Below are 19,839 nucleotides of genomic sequence, written 5' to 3' on the forward strand. Positions count from 1 at the left end.
CACAGCCAGAGTTGTGGTATTCAATAAATGCACCATCCCCCACAAAGGGGAAACAGGGGAAATGAACAGGAAGGCTAAACTGAGATGATCTGTGGGCATTTTAATTATGATACTTAGTGAAGTGTATTTAGTATTAATGGGCTAAAGGAGAACATACTGCAGTGACATTTGCACAGTTTCAGAAAGGAGACTGATGAGGGAAATTCGTGGAGGATAAGGCTAACGGTGGGAACCGGTCATGACGGCTGTATCCTGCGTCCCGTATTAGCAAGTATGCTTCTTAATGCTAATTACATGAGGCAGAAGGTGCTATTTTGCCAGGTCTTACTTGTGGACTTCCAAAGAGGCCTCTTCTTGGCCCTTGTGGAAATTAAATGCTGCTCTACATAAGCTTTTGGTATAGGCTGGGCATAACTCTCTACCCTGTTTGCCTGATGAAGTCTTCTGGAGCAGTGCTCCTCAACCTTGGGCTTCCAGATGTTCTTGGACTTCAACTCCCAGAAATCCTGGCCAGTAGAGGTGGTGGTGAAGGCTTCTGGGAGTTGTAGTCCAAGAACATCTGGATGCCCAAGATTGGGGACCACTGTTCTGGAGCACTCCAAAACTTGCACACGCTTCTGGATGTGTAGCTGCTGGATTTTAATAGAAGCATTGGCTGTCGCTGAGTTCTGTTCTCTCAGATAAGCACCCTTGTCTCTGAAAATGAGCTAAGATGGCCTGCAGGGGAAAATGACTCATCATTGTTCTCTTAGACACGAGGAAAGGATGTTTTTCCCCCCTCCCTCCACCTCACCCCCCTCTCCTTCTCTGGAGATGAGATCATGAAGTTGTGTGTCTGTGAAGACAGTCTCCACAGAGATACTTAGATAAGATTATTGTGATGATATGTCAGAAGTGGAGATTCCCCCCCCCCCCCCAATCTCTGAAGGGTCAGGTCAGCTGTCTTACAAGTGGAATGGGACGGCAGATACCCATTTGGATTCTGACACAATAGTTGTATATTTGACAAAAATGCCACATGTCTGCTTATCCATCTTTAGTGAGAGAAATTAAATGCAACAGGCCATGTTATGCGCACATGCGTATACACACACACACACACACACACACACACACACACACACCAACCTGAATATCATTTTAGGTGTCCAGAACACTTGTTTATATCTTGTTCGTGTAGACTTAGTCACAGACATCATGTTTATAAAGCCTTCTAAGGGTCACATTCCAATTTTTTTGGGGGGGGGGGGAATATATGTCTCCCATGGAATTATGGGAGCTGTAGTTCCCACCTGTCCTGCTCTTCCAGTCCTGTCTCCAAAAAACCATCCCCAAAACTGAAGTTTTAGAACAAGGATTATTTTATGAGGTGACACAATTTAAGAATAGAATAGAATAAAACTTTATTACGGTCTAAGACCAGCCACAAATAAAAGACACAATTTAAGGTGGTAGAACAGTAGGGACTAAGGGAAAGGATCCTGTTGCTTTCCATTGTTTATCCCTGGAAGGATGAGAGGGTTTTGTTTTGCTTCGCTAATGAGGTTGCATGCTCTGGAACCAGCTTGTGAACCACTTTCTGTTTATCCAGCTGATAAGTGAGAGTCCACCGCCTTCTCTCCACCTCAGTTTTTGTTCTTAAGCTCTCTTGCAAGCTGACAGAGACCACAGAGCGGACAGCACGACATGACCACCCAGTCATCGCAGATCGAACCCTGGATGGAAACAAAGGCTGGGTTAGAATGGAAATTCAGGGGTGGCCGCCCCAATATATTTTGCTGCCTGAGGCAGCAAAGACATGATGACTTATGGCCAGCCAAGCTATTTTGGCATGTGATGTTCCTCCCCCTCCCCTCCTGCCCCAGGTCTTCTGTTCCTCCTTGATAATAAAACTGCATTAATACACAAATGAACCATTGGATGTACATTCACGACCCTTCATATCAACTGCTAAGGGCAGCTGCCTTATTCTGCATCATGGTAGAGCTGGCCCGGAAATCAAGCATAAGGGCAATTGTGTGGCCTTTCCTTAGTAGATGATAAAATAAAAAAAATTAAAATTAAAATCCCCACCTTTGACTGGGGACTAAAATTTCTGCTATGGTTTCAGTCGGCCAGACTGAATGTCCAGCAGCCTTTCTCCAATGAGAAAGCTTCCGATATGTTGAATCACTACTCCCACAATCCCCAGACAGCATACCAAAGATATTTGAGATCATGGTAACTGTAGTCTAAAATTTCAGGTGAGTGGAAATAGCAAACTCTCTTATGATTTTCCATGTCAAGATGAACTACATCCCATTCCTACAGAAAGAATTTGTGTGTGGCCGAGAAGCTTACGAGCCACTGGACATATTTTAAGCCTAATAAAAGGCAGTCTTCAGGCATAGCCAAGCCCTCCCACCCCTCTTTTCTATTTGATAAAGAAAGCCGCTTATCACGTCCTCTCGGTCTAACCCCTTTCCCCAAATCCCATCTGTATTTGACTTCCCCATGTGTTACCTCGATGTGGTATCTCTCACGCACACCGGTCCGGAGGGCAATGAGGGTGCCTGGCAGATACGGGAGGCAACAGCATTCTCCTGCCTGCTCCGAGACACGGCAGGCAAGGATACAGGGCACGAAGGTGGCACAGAGACCTATGAGAGAGGGACCAAAGAATTGACACACATTCAAGCCTTTTAAAGCACCATCTCATCTCCCTCGGAACGATTCCCCTCAGCCTTTCACATACACCTTGAATCTTAGATACCATATTTTTCTGTGTATAAGACTATACTTTTGTCTAAAATCTTTAGACTAAAAATTGAGGGTTGTCTTATACACGGAAGTAAGCTGAGAAGAGAACAAAAACAAGTGGAGGGGAAAGCAGGGATCAAAGTGATCCTGCAGGGCTTTCATCCCTGCTTTCCCCTCCACTTGGTAAACCCCACTTAGATTTCTTTATTTTGGGTTAGAAAAGTGGGGGGCGTCTTATACATGGGGGTGTCTTATACACAGAAAAATACGGTAATTCTTGGCTGTGCTCTACACTTTTCATCCAGGCCCAAAATATCAAAATATTTTTCTTGAAAACTATTTCGTATTAGTCATCATTACTACCTGGAAAGCAAAACATCCTAATCTTTTGTTCCTTTCTCTATATTCCAGTTACTTGGGTTTGTGCTTTCTTGGCCGTGCTCTCTGGTTTCCTCTAGTGGCCGGTTCTGATATTCCACCTTGAAAATATTTTTCCAAAAATAATAATCTCCTTGCCACTTAGGACTGATCAATGAATGATATAAAGCACGAAGAATTCTTGTCAAAACGCCCTTTGGAAGTGACTCTTGAGAGTTAAGTATTTTTGAAATGGTCAGTTATGTTACTTCTGAAATGTAACTTTGTCAGAAACCTTTCACCTGCAAAATAACTAGTTATAAATGGCAATATTATTTGTAACTAGTAACTTCCATCATACCGGCTGGGGATTTTTTTTTCATGGGGTATGGGAGGAAAAGGCTTCAAATGGGTAGAAATAACCATATCTTTCCTTATTATTTGGTTTTAGATTCTGGAATTAGAGCCCACATTCTCCTTCCATGGCAATATATGCCAGCCTTCTCTCACCTCATGCCCTTGAGATGCTCGCCCCCCCCCCCCCCGGTTTGCTTATGTACCCAAAATGGCACCAGTCAGCAACAATAGGGAGGATGAGCAAATCTGGAGAAAGAGTTTCGTAGAGGCAGCAGAAATGAAAAATATTTGGGGAGTGTGATGAGATGTGTTTTTAAGTTAAAATCTTTTAAAGGCATATGGGTTTTGTAATTATGAAGTGAGCCAGAGAGGTTCCATTTTGTTTCTTTGTATATAATATCTGTGCTATGCTGACAAGTTGTTTTCTAGGCGAGCAGAGAGCATGTTATTCTGAAGGCCTGAGAAGGACTCTGTGTGATAAGATAGATGGAATTTGTTGTGACTCTTTGAGACACCACCGTAACCCAAATAACATCTGGTGTGTATGAGAAAGAATTCATGTGATGTAACAGGACTGTTTGCCTAGTAACGAACTCTGATTGGATGACATCGTGGGAAGGTGCATTAGGCCCTTGCCAGTTACTCTTGAAAAAGGAACTTTTTACCTATGGACATTGTCTTTCCAAGACCGACCTTTCAGTGGTTCGTGACCTACATTTCAGCCATATGGGACTTACCCTGATGTCTTGAGAGAGAGTTTGGTGGCCTACCTACATGTACTGGTTTCTATGCTTTGCTGGATTACTTTTGGACTTATGGGATTTTTCCTAAGGACTATGCATAGACTATTTTCTATGGACTGTTCTATGGAATATTCTTTATGGACTTCTTTTCTTGGAATACTCCATATGGACTATGCTCTTGTAATTTTGTAAGGACTATGGTATATTTACTGTATTTTACTTTTCTAAGGACTATGGGACATATAATGGATTTTTACTTTTGTTTAGGGATTTTTATTCTATAGGATCACTGAGGACTATAGCCTTTTCATAACCAACTTGGATTATTTTGTTTACTAATGATTTCCTGGACTGGAATTGTTTTTATTCATTTTAATGGCTTTTTTGGGTTTTTGAATACTTTTATATTTTTCATGTTTTCTTTGCCTCACTACATCTGTGTAACTAAACAGCACAATGCTAGATTATTTGTTTTGGTTTAATTTGGCTTTGAATATCTAGTAACATGCTTTTTCTTTAATAAAATAAAGATTATAAAACTCATTTGGTTTCCTGAACAGTACACTTGTCATAGGGTCATCTGAGAGTGCTGCCTCGGCCTAGCTTACTTAGAGTCCTGTCAGTGGTGCAAGTTATGTCTAAGGACTACAAAGCCCACTTGACCTTTTCACAATAATATCTGAGAGTACCAGGGTGTTCTTATGTGGGCAGACTTGTGAGAAGGAGTGTTGTAGCATGGCTGGCTGGATTGGACTCTTTCAGCTCATTTTAGCATGTGCAAGCTCCTGATTGCTCTCTGTCCAAGCGTACACGTGTGTTTTCGAACCCGTGTTCGTCACATGGTGGCAGCTGCGGGATGGACCACGTGCTGGGTTTTGTAGTACCTCAGGATGACCAATTTTTGTTCTATCTAACAGCTTGAGTGACTCTGATCCACAAGCTAAGTTTTGATTGCAGTGGGACACTGAGGCTTCAAGGAGCTAGGTGCTTCCCTGGGTGTAAACAGTAATTTCCTAGGAAACGCTGTTTGCCAGCAGTTAGATCTAAAGGCTGTGGTGAGAGGTGTTAAATCTTCAGGCTGTGGTAATGTGTGTTAGAATCTGGGGTGCTCTTTTAAGAAAGAGATTCCCAGTGGGACAAGCAAACTGTTAGAAAACAACTTGTCAGCATAGCACAGATATTATATACAAAGAAACAAAATGGAACCTCTCTGGCTCACTTCATAATTACAAAACCCATATGCCTTTAAAAGATTTTAACTTAAAAACACATCTCATCACAGGTGGGGGGGTGCAACATGACAAAAACCCAGCAACCCAGTGAGGTCTGCACATGCTCAGAGGGCACAGAATGATGGCTGAGTATTTTGGGGGCTATGGGGAAGCAGGGGACGGAATGCAGCATTCCGGAAAAGAGCACAGGGGGTAGGAACCTTGGAAGGAAGCACTTCGCATTACAACAATTCGTTGCAGGTTTAACTTTTGAGACTACTGTAACAACTAAAAGTAAACTTTCATTGGTGGACGACGTCCCTTTGCCCCTTATCAGGGTGCTAATATTTTATATAAACTGTACATCCTTAGCAAGGCAGCCTGTAAAGGCACATGTCCTCCCGTGAGTCATGAGGAAAAGCGGTGAATCATGTGAGAAAGCAACCAGAACTGATAGCTTGATAGCTGGTCAAATCTTTTCCACCCTCTAGAGCAGTGGTCCCCAACCTTGGGCCTCCAGATGTTCTTGGACTTCAACTCCCAGAAATCCTGGCCAGCAGAGGTGGTGGTGAAGGCTTCTGGGAGTTGTAGTCCAAGAACATCTGGAGGCCCAAGGTTGGGGACCACTGCCCTAGATCTGTGGTTCTTAACCTTTGTTACTCAGGTGTTTTTGAACTGCAACTCCCAGAAACCCCAGCCAGTAGAGCTGATGGTGAAGGCTTCTGGGAGTTGCAGTCCAAAAACATCTGAGTAACAAAGGTTAAGAACCAGTGCCCTAGATGACCACAAAGAGGTTAACCCTTTGGAGACTCACAAATGCCCATGTCGGTACAGCAGTCACATAGATCTGAGCTCCAGGTCCCTTGGTTACTGAATGTGTAGCTGGTGCCCATGGGTTGTGGCTGGGAACCAATGACCACCTCTGTTTGATATGCCATGTCAGCCCCTGGAAAATGGAGAGGAGAAGACAATTAAGCATGGATCCTGCCTGACCCTAAATCTCATTTCCCTTCCACCCCTCCCCAGCTGCAGGATTTCAGGTGGCTTCAGAAGTAGAGTGGAACACCCATCCTTCTGTGTTTGGTACCTACGGTTGCCAACTTCCTTTTTTAAAACCAGATCCCTGTGCCTGCGTCTTTAACATCAGTGCGTTCTGCAGACATTAGGAGAGAGAGTGACAGTTATCTCGGTGCTAAGAAAAGCCACCTCGGGTCCAGGAAATGGGAAGAAATCAAGACAGGAAAGGAAATAAAATTGACTAAAAGTTTTACCTGCCGAATTTTGCACAACATCCTGCTTTTCAAGGAGCAGGAGAGAGCGAGACTGTCCCTCGTCAGTTGACAACCCCATTCTGCCCCCAAAGAGGAACACCAAATAGAGCCACCAAATAAAGCTGGCCACCATCCACTGGGAGGCATTCTTGTACAAGACAATTTGAAATAAGCTGCTCCGTTGTCAGGGCCGCTTGGATTCTACTTCAGAGGGGCTTTCTTATGCCTGAACCCCACTACGTGGCTTAAAGATCCTTAAAGCCAGCCCAAACGCCTCTCCTTCGTTTGCAGCCTCTTGCTGGCATGGAGGGGGTGTGTGTTGGCCCACATTGCCAGCAACAATAAGGGAGGGTCCTTCCCTGGAAGCCAATTTGTCGTGATTTTTCCCCCTATACCGTTTCCCACAATCATTTTAGTCTGTAATACCTTTCGCCTTTTATTCTCATGGACCCCATTAGTTATTTAATTCTCCTCCTTGAGCAAGGACGAAAATGGAGATATTTTAGACAAAGAACGTGTTTTCTCTTCTGCACGCGGACGGAAAGCCATAAAATGTTGTTCCTCTCTAAACAATGCGGGGAAGACCTTTGGGCTAAATGGATATTGTCCGATGTGTGCTAGAGACAAAATATCACAGAGTAAGAGAAAAACTGATACTCTTCTAGTAAATTAATCTGTATTGGGAGGGGATCTCTACCATCAAAGGCAGCACTTTCCTTTATGGCAGAGATGTGGAGTTGCAAGTTAAAATATTTGAAAGGTCAGAGTTTGCCTGGTTCTGCCTTATATGTGGTTAAAAGTGCTTCTACTGCATTGTCTGCTGTATTTATTTTGTAACAGCTTATCCTGTGCTCTGTTAAAAACTAAAGGGCTGTTTGTCTTACATTCTGTTACTAGTAGTTCCAAACAAGCCTTGTCTTTTTGAGCGAAGATAGAACATGGCATCTTAATTTTTGTACATGTGCATTTACTGAATCATGCGCCTCGACTCCAAATCCCATCTGTGCACATCAGGATGACCCATCCATGGTCATGAGAAATAGGATTTAATAATACCTGGAGGGGCACATATTGTTTGCTTATATAAATATTTTACCCTGCTTTTCTCCTTAAGAAGGATACAAAGTGGCCTACAACATCATTAAAAGACAACATTTGAAGCTAAAAACAGTCAGTATACAAATATTAAAAAGGATCAAACAGATGCCACACTAAGAGACAGTAAACAAAAGCAATACCAAAAACACATTCAAAGCAGTATTTAAAATACCCACTCAGATAACCAGTCATTAAGGGAAAGCTTGCCTGAGGAGAAAGGCCTCTTGCCTGCTTGGGGAAGGACAGAAAAGATGGGGCCAGCCCTCCAAGCACATCTATGGGGTTAGTGGGACTGTGAGAATACAGCTTTGCTGATGATGTGAACACCCAAGCAGGCTCATAATGAGAGATGCCATCCTTGAGATAGCTTGGAGCCACACCAGAGGTGAATACGTCTTTTTCTCAGTGAAACAACCCATTGAGGAACCACAAACCCCCATGAGAAGTTTTGAGAATTCATATCTTTGCATATCTGGGAGGCAGTGGAAGACAGGAGGGCCTGGCATGCTCTGGTCCATGGGGTCACGGAAGAGTCGGACACGACTGAACGACTAAACAACAACAATCTTTGCTTGGTTGTGGAAACTCACTGGAGGCAGGCAGAGGTAAAGCCATTCCTTAAATATCTCGCATGCTTTTAAAACCCTGTTAGGTTTACCATAAGTCAGCTACAGCTTGACAGCACACAACAATAACAACATTTCCTCTGTGAGGGATCTCCAACATTTGTGAGAAGTTCATGAGACCTGTGAGGCTTGGCCTCAATAATCCATGCGAAATGTTTCTGGATGTATGTATACCTGCACCCGTGTACTGATGCACACACAGTAAGATAAAAAACAACAACAACTGGCTGATCAGAAAGAGACAAATAAACCTTTCTCTGCTGCTCTTACTAGCTAAAACCTCAAGGCAAATAGATTTTCCAACATTTTGCAGAAATGCTGGCTGGAGGAGTCATGGAAATTTGCTTTTAAAAGGAACTTCTCTGACCTCTCTCCCGATATGTGCTCCACGCTTACCTAAGAGAAGTTTCAAAGGAAGTGTGGTCACCTACAGACATTGGATGTTTTTGCAAAATTTAATTCATGTACAGAGGCACAGCTGGGGATTCTCATAGTTGTCCAACAATAAAAATAAAAACAGAAAGAGTTTATAAACTTTGCATGAGGTCTGTTGGGTGAAAGATGTGAAAATCCTGTAATCTTAACCGAGTCCTGGAAAAACCTGATATGCTGAGCAGGAACAAAGAGAGAAACACAATGCGTATGAATCAGCTCGTATCAGGAGTTTCGTTCATGCCCTACTGATAAAGTGGGTGGAACCCTCTTTTAAGAGAAAATGGATCAACTTGTCTTGGCACTGGGTCTTGGTCTGAAGCCTTCTGTTTTGGCAACTGAAATGTACACCCTTAAAGGCTTCATTCAACTGTGTTGATTCACGACACCCATAATTCTCAGCATGGCTGAGAAGAAGGGGAGATGGAACTTAAGACTTTGTGAGGGCAAAGATTTGAAAAAGTTTGGACCAGTGTTCCAAATAAAGGTATTATTACTATAGTCTGAACTTTTATTACTTCCAGAGAAGTAACTGTGCTAGAACATAATCTGTTAAATCAAAACTAACAAAGGTTCTTGTCACAACTTAAATTGGATCAGATTCTATTTCACCTTAGCTCTTGTGGACTCTTGCCTGCAAAAGCTTATGCTAAGGAAAACCTATGAAGATGATTGGACTAGGTAGCCTTATAGACCCCTTCAAACTCCATGGTTATCATGATTCTATGATTCTTTGCTCCTTTTCCTACTACAGTACAATTGGAGAGTTTTGCCCACACTCCAGAATACCCTGAAGCCTAAATTTAAGGCCAACCCCAGCATTAGGCAGAGGGAGCAAATTGATTTAAGGGACGGATACTGGGAGGTGCCAGCTTGTGCTGGAGGAAATGAGACGTGTGTCATGCACCCTAGCCTCCTGCTTTTATGTCCAGTAAAGAATGTGATCCTTATTATCCAACACTTATTGCCTGTAACTATAATAACAATGTGCCATCCATTGAGTCTTGTGGCAACCCTTGTCAAGGTTTCCTAGGCATAAAGAATTCAGAGGTGGCTTAGCAGTCCTTTCTTCCGGGGGTGCTCTGGGACTGTGTAGCTTGCCCAAGGCTATACAGGCTGCCTCTTCTTCCAGGACACACCATGGGGAACCAAACCCTCAACCCCCCCACCCCCGAATCCACAGCCAGATGCTTGTACTCACTGAACTGTCCAGCCAGTTCCCACTGCCCTTAAGTTGGGAAAAAACATTCAACTGGACTGTGATTATTTGGAATAGCAAAAGGATACCATCTTGTTGGCAGGACTGGATGAATCCCAAGCCGGAATTAAGATTGCCGGAAGAAATATCAACAACCTCAGATATGCAGATGATACCACTCTGATGGCAGAAAGTGAGGAGGAATTAAGGAACCTCTTAATGAGGATGAAAAAGGAAAGCGCAAAAAATGGTCTGAAGCTCAACATTAAAAAAAAAAAAGAAGATCATGGCCACTGGTCCCATTATCTCCCAGCAAATAGAAGGGGAAGATATGGAGGCAGTGACAGATTTTACTTTCTTAGGCTCCATGATCACTGCAGGTGGTGACAGCAGCCACAAAATTAAAAGATGCCTGCTTCTTGGGAGGAAAACGATGACAAACTTAGACAGCATCTTGAAAAGCAGAGACATCACCTTGCCGACAAAGGTCCACATAGTCAAAGCTATGGTTTTTCCAGTAACGATGTATGGAAGTGAGAGTTGGACCATAAAGAAGGTTGACTGCCGAAGAATTGATGCTTTTGAATTTTGGTGCTGGAGGAGACTCTTGAGAGTCCCCTGGACTGCAAGGAGAACACACCTATCCACTCTAAAGGAAATCAACCCCGAGTGCTCATTGGAAGGACAGATCCTGAAGCTGAGGCTCCAATCCTTTGGCCATCTCATGAGAAGAGAAGACTCCCTGGAAAAGACCCTGATGTTGGGAAAGTGTGAGGGCAAGAGGAGAAGGGGACGACCGAAGATGAGATGGTTGGACAGTGTCTGCGAAGCAACCAACATGAATTTGACCCAACTCTGGGAGGCAATGGAAGACAGGAGGGCCTGGCGTGCTCTGGTCCATGGGGTCATGACTAAACGACTAAACAACAACAACAACCATCTTGTTCCTTTCTCTTCAGGAAACCAAGTATTATGGCCTGACCTTGCCTACAGCACTTATAATTTGATCCAAACTAAGGACAAAATCTTGGTCTCAAGCCTGTGATACCGTTTTATTGCACCACCGTCTCTCTAAAATACAACTTCAGTGCATCCTCTCAGGCTACAATTATTTGTCAAATCTTCTGTATTTTAAGTACAGTTTTGCCAGTTTTGAACTGGACTTAGCTGTCTCTGTGATAAAGAGGTTTCATCAGCTGCAATTATTCTGTGATTTCTGCATATCAGACCTCTTCAGGAGGGGTGACGTAATGCCCAGAAAGATTTTTATTTATTTTTTTCTAATTGTTTCGGGGATAACCTCATTTTAGGAGATGTGGATTCAGGAAGATGTACGTATCTCCTTATAACAGGAAAATCCTGAGGCCACAGTAAGTCAATTAGCCTCGAAGATGCCACAGGATTTTATGGAAGAGAAATTCCTGTTGAAATCAATGGGAATTAAGCATTTAAGTGCTCAAGGTCCACTGAAATCAATGAGCTTAACGTTCAATCCTAAAAACATTTACTTTAAGGTAAATCCCATTGATTTCAAGACAGCTGACTTCCAGGCAGAGCTTGGAAGAGCTACTTTCTGGATTGTATCTCCCAGAATCCCAATGCCTGCACTTTGCTAGTGGATTCTGGACGTTGTAGTCCAAAAAAGCAATTTCCCCCAGCTCTTTAATCCAGGTATATGATTTTCAGCTTTTAATGCAGGTTTCTTGAAGTTACGCCCCAAGTTCACATAACAGACTAATACAGGTCTATACCTCTGAACCTTGCCTTTAGATAAACTAGTTCACATGACAGAATTCTTCAGAATCAAAACTTGCTTGGACTTCCTACATATCGAGACCGTAACTCATCTCCTCTGTCTTCTATGCAACTATCTTAAGTAAGTGATATTTGTTTTACTGCTACAGATGTGTGGAACTGAGATGTCGTGCACCTTTAATGACTCATTAGGTGTGTTAGGGTCTACAGAATGCTCAAAAAAGTGTGCCAGCTTTCGAGCTCTACAGAACTCCTCACTGCCCTAAATAAAAGCAAATAATATAAAACTAAATGATATAAAAGGATAATATAGAAAAAAGCTTGTACTTTTTTGTGGCATTTTGCTTTGCTCTCAGAAAGGATTAACTGTAACGTTGGCATCACTTTTATTTGCCAGAAACCATCACAATTACACCTACTTTTTGACCTTTCCATTCCTCCTTTTGAATCTGGACAGGGCGCTACCTTTTGTTCCTCTCATGTTCTATTTGCCTTTAAAGCCCGTCAAACATTTCACCCTAAATCTGATTGCCACTCCTATTCAATCGTTTGCTGAATGGTGAGTCAAAACGCTTAGGTAAATTCCATTGATTCAATGAGCCAACTTCAGTTGGAACTGCCAGTTGGATCCTGGCCAAAGACTTAAAACATTCCTGCACTTCCCGGAAGCTCTCTACTAACTCAGATTTTTGTAACACACACACACACACACACACACACACACACACACACACAGGAAAAATAGCCACACACATACAAAAAAGGTGGCGCCCCTATTCACTCATGCCAGTGGACTTCAATCAGAAACTTCACATCTTACTAATACTTCTTTGTTCCCCCTTATCGTTCAAACATTTTGCAGGGAAAACAAAGATTTGGGAAGGGAGGGTTTACTAATCATTGCCCATCAATCAAAGTTCAGTTCCTGTACCTTTTCACAACCTTGGGAAAGAAATGAAGAAAACAGATACACACAGCAGGCGTAGAAGGCTGCTGCTGAACTGACTAAGGCTGTGATGTCTATGTTGCAAACTGGGAAGGCTTATGTTTTCTTCCTGGGAATGCTTATGTTTCCCCCCCCCACGAGTGACACAGAACAGGAGAAGGTCACTTGTTCCTGCCGTGTGTCGCTAAAGTGATGCCTAGAGTGAGGACTGTGGCTTTCATTGGACTGTAGACCCCCCCACCACCATAACCATGGAGTAATGGAGGTGAGAAACTTGTTCCCCCCCCCCACTGTAATTCCCAAAACATAGCTAGTTTGAGGAGTTATACAGTGGTGCCTTGCTAGAGAATGATAATCCGTTCCACTGAAATCGCTGTTTAGCGAAATCATTGTCTAGCGAAAAGCAAATTGTCGTCTAGTGAAAATCGGTTTGTGAAGCAGGGACCAAACATTGTCCAGCGAAATTCCCCTATAGGAATCACTGTTTTGCGAATCGCTATAGCAATCACAAAAAGTCAATGTCTAGCGAAAAAACTATCATGCAGGGTAACTGTCTAGCGAGGAACCACTGTAATCAGCAAAAGTTGGGAAAGTGTGAAGGCAGGAGGAGAAGGGGACGACAGAGGGCAAGATGTTTGGACAGGTTCACCGAAGCAACCAACATGAATTTGACCCAACTCTGGGAGGCAGTGGAAGACAGGACAGCCTGGCGTGCTGTGGTCCATGGAGTCACGAAGAGTCCGACACAACTAAATGACTAAACAACAGCAACAACAAACAGCAAAACTAACTTTCCCAAGTTCAGAACTGTAGCACGCACAAAATGAGTATGTGGCTCTAACACTCTCCTTTAGACTTCACGACGGTATGATCCTCCTCATTTTTGTAGTAGAACAAACATGTGTGTGACTTGAGGAGAAAGACCTACATTGAAAACCAAAGAATCCAACTTCAAGGATTCATTTTGAGCACCAGAACGGAGCAGGGCTCAGTCTTTCCAGGAAAAAAAACCAACCACCAACGCTTCTAGTTTCCCAAGCTTTCTTCATTTCAGCAGCGCAATGTAGGAGAGCCTAGGGATTTGGCTTCACAGCAGCTATTTACTGCTGAACAATTGCAGACCAGAAAACCTTGCTCTTCTATAGCAAGTCATCTACGGCCAGAACTCCCTCTATTTTCTGCCCATTCCTGTTCTCATTGCAAAGGAACTCCTTAGAGCTTAAGTGAGTGTTCCCTACTTCCAAATCCCATCCTCAAGAGGCTAGACCATAATTCCTATTCTACCTGGCCAATTCCCACCCTGCCGCTGACCGATGCCCCATTCTAGAGCGGCTGGAGTCAAACCCGGTCATCACAAGCCGAACCCCCGAGAGATGCTACTTCAGACTTCCTGTGCTGTAGAAAGTCTGAAACCAGCTAGGCTAAGGAGAACCACTTTTGGTTTATCTTCAAATTTAGGAGATACCTCAAAACCGTTAAATGCAGGCCCCATCGGAGGTTTTCGGAGTACCTCTCCCCTCCCAGTCTTAAAGAGCAGCAGATTGAGTGGAAAGTTTGCAGATATACTAATACTGTAAAGCTTTCTGTCTTACCTGGTTTTTACGCTCCGGAACTTCAGGTTTTGTGTTGACCAGACCGCTGTAGGTAAAGAAACCAGTTGGGTGGGGTTGAGCTGGTGTGCCTTATATACATTCAGAGGGAAGGGCGGGGGTGTTTTGAGCCTCTGTGTGCAAAGGAGTGGATAAAGGAAACCATAGAAAACTTGGTCACTGCTCTAACCATTTGGAGAATGAAGCTTCAAGGGAGAAGAGAACACGAGCCGGACTTTATAGTTTTCCTCTCTTTTCAATAGCTTTTGTCAATTAGCTGACCCGACAGAGTGAGGTAGGAGTTATCGGCAGCAACGCCTTATGAATGATCAAAGTCAATCAAAATCCAAAGTCCACAGTTGGGGGATACCTTTACAAGCCAAAACCACCACCCAAAATGCTGCAATAGTAATGTGAAAGCTTATTATTTAACTTATTTTTTGTTGAGGATTTGTTGGTGGTGCTACTTGTTTTGATTTCCGTTGCGTTTCAACTTTTTCTGCGCATTAGTGTTTTATTGTATGTGTCTTTTGTTATTGTTGCAAAATGCCCAGAATAGTGCATCATACTAAAAGGGTGGTATGTAAGTGTAATAAATAAATAAATAAATAAATAAATAAATAAATAAATAAATAAATAAATAAATAAATAAATAAACAAACAAACAAACAAACAAACAAACAAACAAACAAACAAACAAACAAACAAACAAACAAACATTTTTACCTTGCCTTTCTCCTTAAAAGGACACTAGGCGGCTTTCCTAATTAACCTTTGCGTTTTCTCTGTTCAATAACATAATTGTCTCACCTTTTGGCATTTCGTTGCCCTCTGCACGGATTACAACCTCTAGCTCTCTCTCTGTAAACAGGGTAAGGCTTCATGCATCTGATGAAATGAAGTACAGTCTGTGAAAGTGTATACCGTGATAAACGAGATCTCGTTTTAAAGCGCTGTCTTTCTTTCTGTAAGTGGGGAACTGATTCATACCCAGCCTTCATTTTAAGTCACTGGAAGGTGCCAAAAAAAAGCCCAGTATTTACATAATAACCATGCAGAGATTTGCAAAACAATGAACGTTTTTGGACCGGGGAGGGGCTTGTGGGTGGGCAAAATAGTGGGTTTGCTGGCCCTGGCTTTCTATGGCCTACGGTGGTCCTCCTTAAGCTTGCATGATCCTGGGGTTGTCCCCACATGCCAATGCAAACATAAAATTGTCTCTGAATTAAATTGCGTGTGTGCGCGCCTGTAAATGTTGTTACTCTTGCTCCTGTTATTAAAACGATCAAGGTTCTGAAAACCTTGAAGATCTATCTCCAATCATCCTGTGATCTGCAGGAATCACAATCTCTTCCCTGCTTCCTTTTGCAAGAGGTCACCAGAGACTTCTTGGCATTTGGCCATATTTTAATGATCCTCATAGCCTTCATTGGCATAAAAACGTGCAGCAAACAGCAGTCTTCATTATTTATTTACAGCGGTTTGACCCCTTTTTTCTTCTGCTCAGGAGGCTCCAAGAAAGGCTACCTCCATAAGCTTGACAGGTTTCTGGGTTGTGCGAAGGTCCTTGCTCTCAAGTGTGATGGCAGGAAAGACGTGACACAAAAGGAGAAAGGATGGAGGAGGAGGAAGGAAGGGAAAATTCAAGTTAGTCACCAGTTCTTATGGCTACTGTTCTTATCTTGATCAGCAGCCAAGATAGTCATGGCCACATATCCTGGGCAAGTTACCTAAACAAAACCCTGGCCCTAGCCAGAAGTTTGACAAACTCAGGACTAAGCAGAGCTGAGTCAATCATCCTACAAAGCTGCTGCTGGGAAGATCCTAACCATTTGATTTTTGGGTAGAGGGCACCATCTCATAATTAGTGGTCAAGTAAGTCAACAGCCAGTTTTCCTCTGACTTCTGGGGACGATGGGAATTGTCACCCAGAACATCTGGAAGGCAGAGCATGGAGAAAAAAACTGCTGTAAAAATAGCCGGGGAAACTTTCCAAAAACTTGGTCAAAGGCAACCAGTTAAATACACATTTCACAAGTGAGAAATGAGGCAAGAGATAAGCAGAGCAGTACAAGGTCAGCCGTGGCAGAATGGAAGAGAAAGACTGCAATATTTTCTCTCACTACCATTAGTTTAGAGGGCTACAAAGAGAGGGTTTTTTTCCCCTCAAAAACATCTAGAAGGGAACAGTTGCCTACCCTCTTATTGGTGGACCGAATACATTTCATCCAGAGATCTACCAGCAGTTCCTGGCGCTGTCTCTCAGCCTAACCTTGTTTGTAGGGCTGGTATAAAGATAAAGGGTGTGTGGAAGGAGAACATACATATCTGCTGTTACTTCCAACTGTGCTGGATTACAACTCCCACAATCCCCAAGCCGGCATGGGAATTAGAGTCAAACATATTTGGTAGGAGCCCCACTTGGGGGGGGGACCTGCCTTAATTTGGAAATGGGGGACATGAGGCTCTCCAGATGTTGGGGGACTGCAGCTCTCACCACCCCTACCTGATAGGGGAAGCATGATGGGAGTTGCAGTCCAGGAAGAGTTTTAGATCCACTTGTTACTCAACACCACCTTGGAAGAAAAGAAGGCTATGAATATAATAAATAAAACCCGAAACATAGCAGGAGGGAGGAACTGCTTTGCCTAGGATCTTGGCCCTTCTTGGAAGTTTGTGGTGTCTCCTTCCATAGGTTCTGCTCCTTCCAAGAAAGGCCAAGCCACAAATTCTAGGATGTCACAAACTGGGAGTATAGGGCAGGGGTTTCCTGTTCTCATAATAATAAAGATGTTCTGTCAAGTCAATCCTGATTTAGTGAAACCCTTTCCAGGGTTTTCTAGATAGAGAGTACTCAGAAGTGGTTGACCATTCCCTTCTTCTGGAGGTGTCCTGGGGCTGCGTGCAGCTTGCCCAAGGCCATCCAGGCTGGCTCTGCTTGTAGGAGGCACAGCTGGGGAATCAAACTCCCAGCCTCTGGCTTTTTAGCCAGATACCTAAACCACTGAGCTTTCCGGACAGCTCTGTTCCTGTAAAGGTGTCAATATTTGCCTCTGAAGGTCTCTTCCCCCCCCACCAGACTCCCCACCACCACTACTTCTGGACTTTGGACTCCTATAGGTCTCCTGGAGGCCGGACCTGAAGTTGAGTGTTTACCCAAATGACGCAGAGAGAAAATTATTTGCTGCTTGGTAAACGAAGCAACTGAGCCGCAAAAGAACGGTGTCAGGATTTAATTGAAAAATGACTCTTGGCCCTTGAATTGTCTACAGGTTGGGTCCAGGCTGAGTCAGACCTTAAACAGAGGCCTCATAACCATGCTGCTGTTAGACTCTCTGGACGTGTTGAATTAGTGCTAGTTGTAGAATTATGGGAGTCTCATGTCTGACACCTCTGGAGAGCACCAAGCTGGTGAAGACAGACTTACAGCCTCCGCTTGGTGCTCGGCAGAAGAAGCTGTCAAAGCTATGGAGAAACAGCAGTGCGGACGAGCTCAGGAAATACCGACTTGCTAGTAGGTCTACAGCTTGGGTGAATAAACTATGGCTTCCAACAGTTGTTGTTAGACTCCAGTTCCCATGAGCAAGCTTGGAAATCTAGGATCATGGGAGTTGTTCCTTCTGTCTTTCAAACTGCTTGGCTTTTTTGTAGAGCCTTTCAAGACTCCCCCCGCTTCTTCCCAGGTTAATAATGTGGGTAGGAATATGTATCTCTCTAAATTGTCTAATCTCAGGCTATTTTTTTGCTTCGGAGGTACTGTAACAGACTCACTGGGAAAGTGGTGAGAAAATTTGGAGTCAGTAGGAGAAGAGGAAGATGTAACACGAGATGTCGTAACTCATTAAAAGAATCCTAGCCTGCAGTCTGAAAGACCTAAGTAAGCTTGTTAACGACAGGACACTTTGGAAGTAAAAAATTCATAGGATTTTCATAAGCCGGAAGCAACGTGACACCATACAACAGCCACATGTCTTTAACAATGTAAGACACCATTCCATAAATTTGGAGTCCAGAACTAGAAATGCTTATGTCACAATAACTTTGGAAGGCTTTAAGAAATCATGAGAGTCTTTCTTGTTTTAGTAACAAAACACATTGTGAAATTCCTTACTAGTGCTGTTAGCAGGGAATGGAAAGTTTCATAACATGCATGTGTATGTTTACAAATGAACTGAGAGCAACAAAAACTGGCTTCCTTAGAAGAGGCGAAGAAAGCCGTTAGGCAAAAAGGGGGAATATTGTTTTAGAAATTTTTTAGGGGGAAAAAATCTTCCAGTGTGGTTTGATAAAGAGACATCACTGTAATGCCTAATATAATATTCAACGATTCCTTTAATTAAAGTTTTCAAAAGTTCAAGATGGAAACATTTTATTTTATTTTATTCTACATGTCCAAATGCTTCGATCTGTTTTTCGGTCATGATTTAAAAAAAAAAAAATCAAAGGAAATGATTGAGAGTCACATGTGATTTATCCAAAGGAAGGATGGGTTTGTTTGTTTTTTTAAGGAAATGTTGCGAGAAAACTCCTAGTGGCCGAGATCCTTTCAAGAGGTTCCTGTGAGAAAGATGTCCTTGTTTGTTCAATGAGATGGCGAATCAAAGCTGTAAAAAAAAAAGCTTGCAGAATGGATAGATGGAGGGGTGGGGTGGCTTGGGGGGGCGGGCGAGAGGAGAAGCCAGTGACTGGTGTTGGTGGGAGCCATAGGCACGCCGCCGAACTGTCAGGAATGCAAAAAGAGATAAATGGACGGTTAGGCTCACGGCATGAATAAATGAACTCTCTCCTTTCGCTGGGCTAAAGGGTTAGGTGATCCAAAGAGAAGGAGAGCAAACACACACACACACACACACACACATCCCATGGGGCCACGGAGAGAAGGGGTTGTGAGAGTCCATTTGACAAGGGAAGAAGGATGACAGAGGGAATGAACACAGAAAGCTCTGATGGAGGGGGGACAGTGACGGCCGCTTGAACCTGTGGGGTTTGTGTCTCTCTGTTCAGCATCTATCAACTGCGTCTGCTGTTATCCTCTTCATTTTTAAAAAAATCTGACCTAGGCCTCTGTTTGTCTTTCCACGCATCTCCGGGAGATGTACGTACAGTACGTCTTCCTCTAGATGGCTTTCACATCCTTTATGGATACTTGATGGATCCGCAGGCCCGCCGGCCGCCAGCAGGACCGGCTCAGATGGGCCTGTCGTGGTCTTGTTTACATCTGGAAGTTCCCAAATCAGAAACACAACTCCAAACAAGGATTGCACAACACAAAGGGTTGTTATTGTCAACATCTCCTATCTCATCTCGTATCTCAGCAGTATTATCAGTTTATCGCTGGTCCTGCTCGTCCTCGTCCTTCACTGAGGGACTGGGAGGCAAATATTTAGCAGGTGAAGCTTAAACACACACCCCTCCCAATATGGGGTGGCGGCAGAAGAAATAGGAAAAGCATTCCCGGGTTGTAATTTTTTACCAAATTCCTGCAATTTGGCCCCACTGAATTCAGAGGATCCTCTG

The 19,839-nt window shown here is 43.4% G+C and overlaps 1 protein-coding gene across 1 annotated transcript; it reads right to left on the minus strand.

Annotated features, from left to right (window-relative positions):
• Positions 1-1,378: 1,378 nt before the first annotated feature.
• On the minus strand, positions 1,379-19,294 carry LOC110086753 (cornifelin homolog). The gene is made up of 4 exons (XM_020807912.3): positions 14,326-19,294; positions 6,222-6,353; positions 2,503-2,639; positions 1,379-1,715 (listed from the first exon to the last, which is right to left on the minus strand). The coding sequence occupies exons 2-4, from the start codon at positions 6,343-6,345 to the stop codon at positions 1,626-1,628; spliced, it is 351 nt and encodes a 116-aa protein (XP_020663571.1). The 5' UTR covers positions 6,346-6,353; positions 14,326-19,294; the 3' UTR covers positions 1,379-1,625.
• Positions 19,295-19,839: the final 545 nt, after the last annotated feature.

This window comes from Pogona vitticeps, chromosome 9 (genome assembly GCF_051106095.1).
Source record: "Pogona vitticeps strain Pit_001003342236 chromosome 9, PviZW2.1, whole genome shotgun sequence".
Lineage (NCBI taxonomy): Eukaryota > Metazoa > Chordata > Lepidosauria > Squamata > Agamidae > Pogona > Pogona vitticeps.

Excerpts from the sequence above, each read along its gene's own strand:
- LOC110086753 (XM_020807912.3), bottom strand. The coding sequence starts at position 6,345 with ATGGCATATCAAACAGAGGTGGTCATTGGTTCCCAGCCACAACCCATG. Across the intron at positions 2,640-6,221 it reads CTGTACCGACATGGGCATTT|GTCTCTGTGCCACCTTCGTG; the intron begins GTGAGTCTCCAA and ends CCTCTCTCATAG. Across the intron at positions 1,716-2,502 it reads GTGAGAGATACCACATCGAG|GGTTCGATCTGCGATGACTG; the intron begins GTAACACATGGG and ends GTTTCCATCCAG.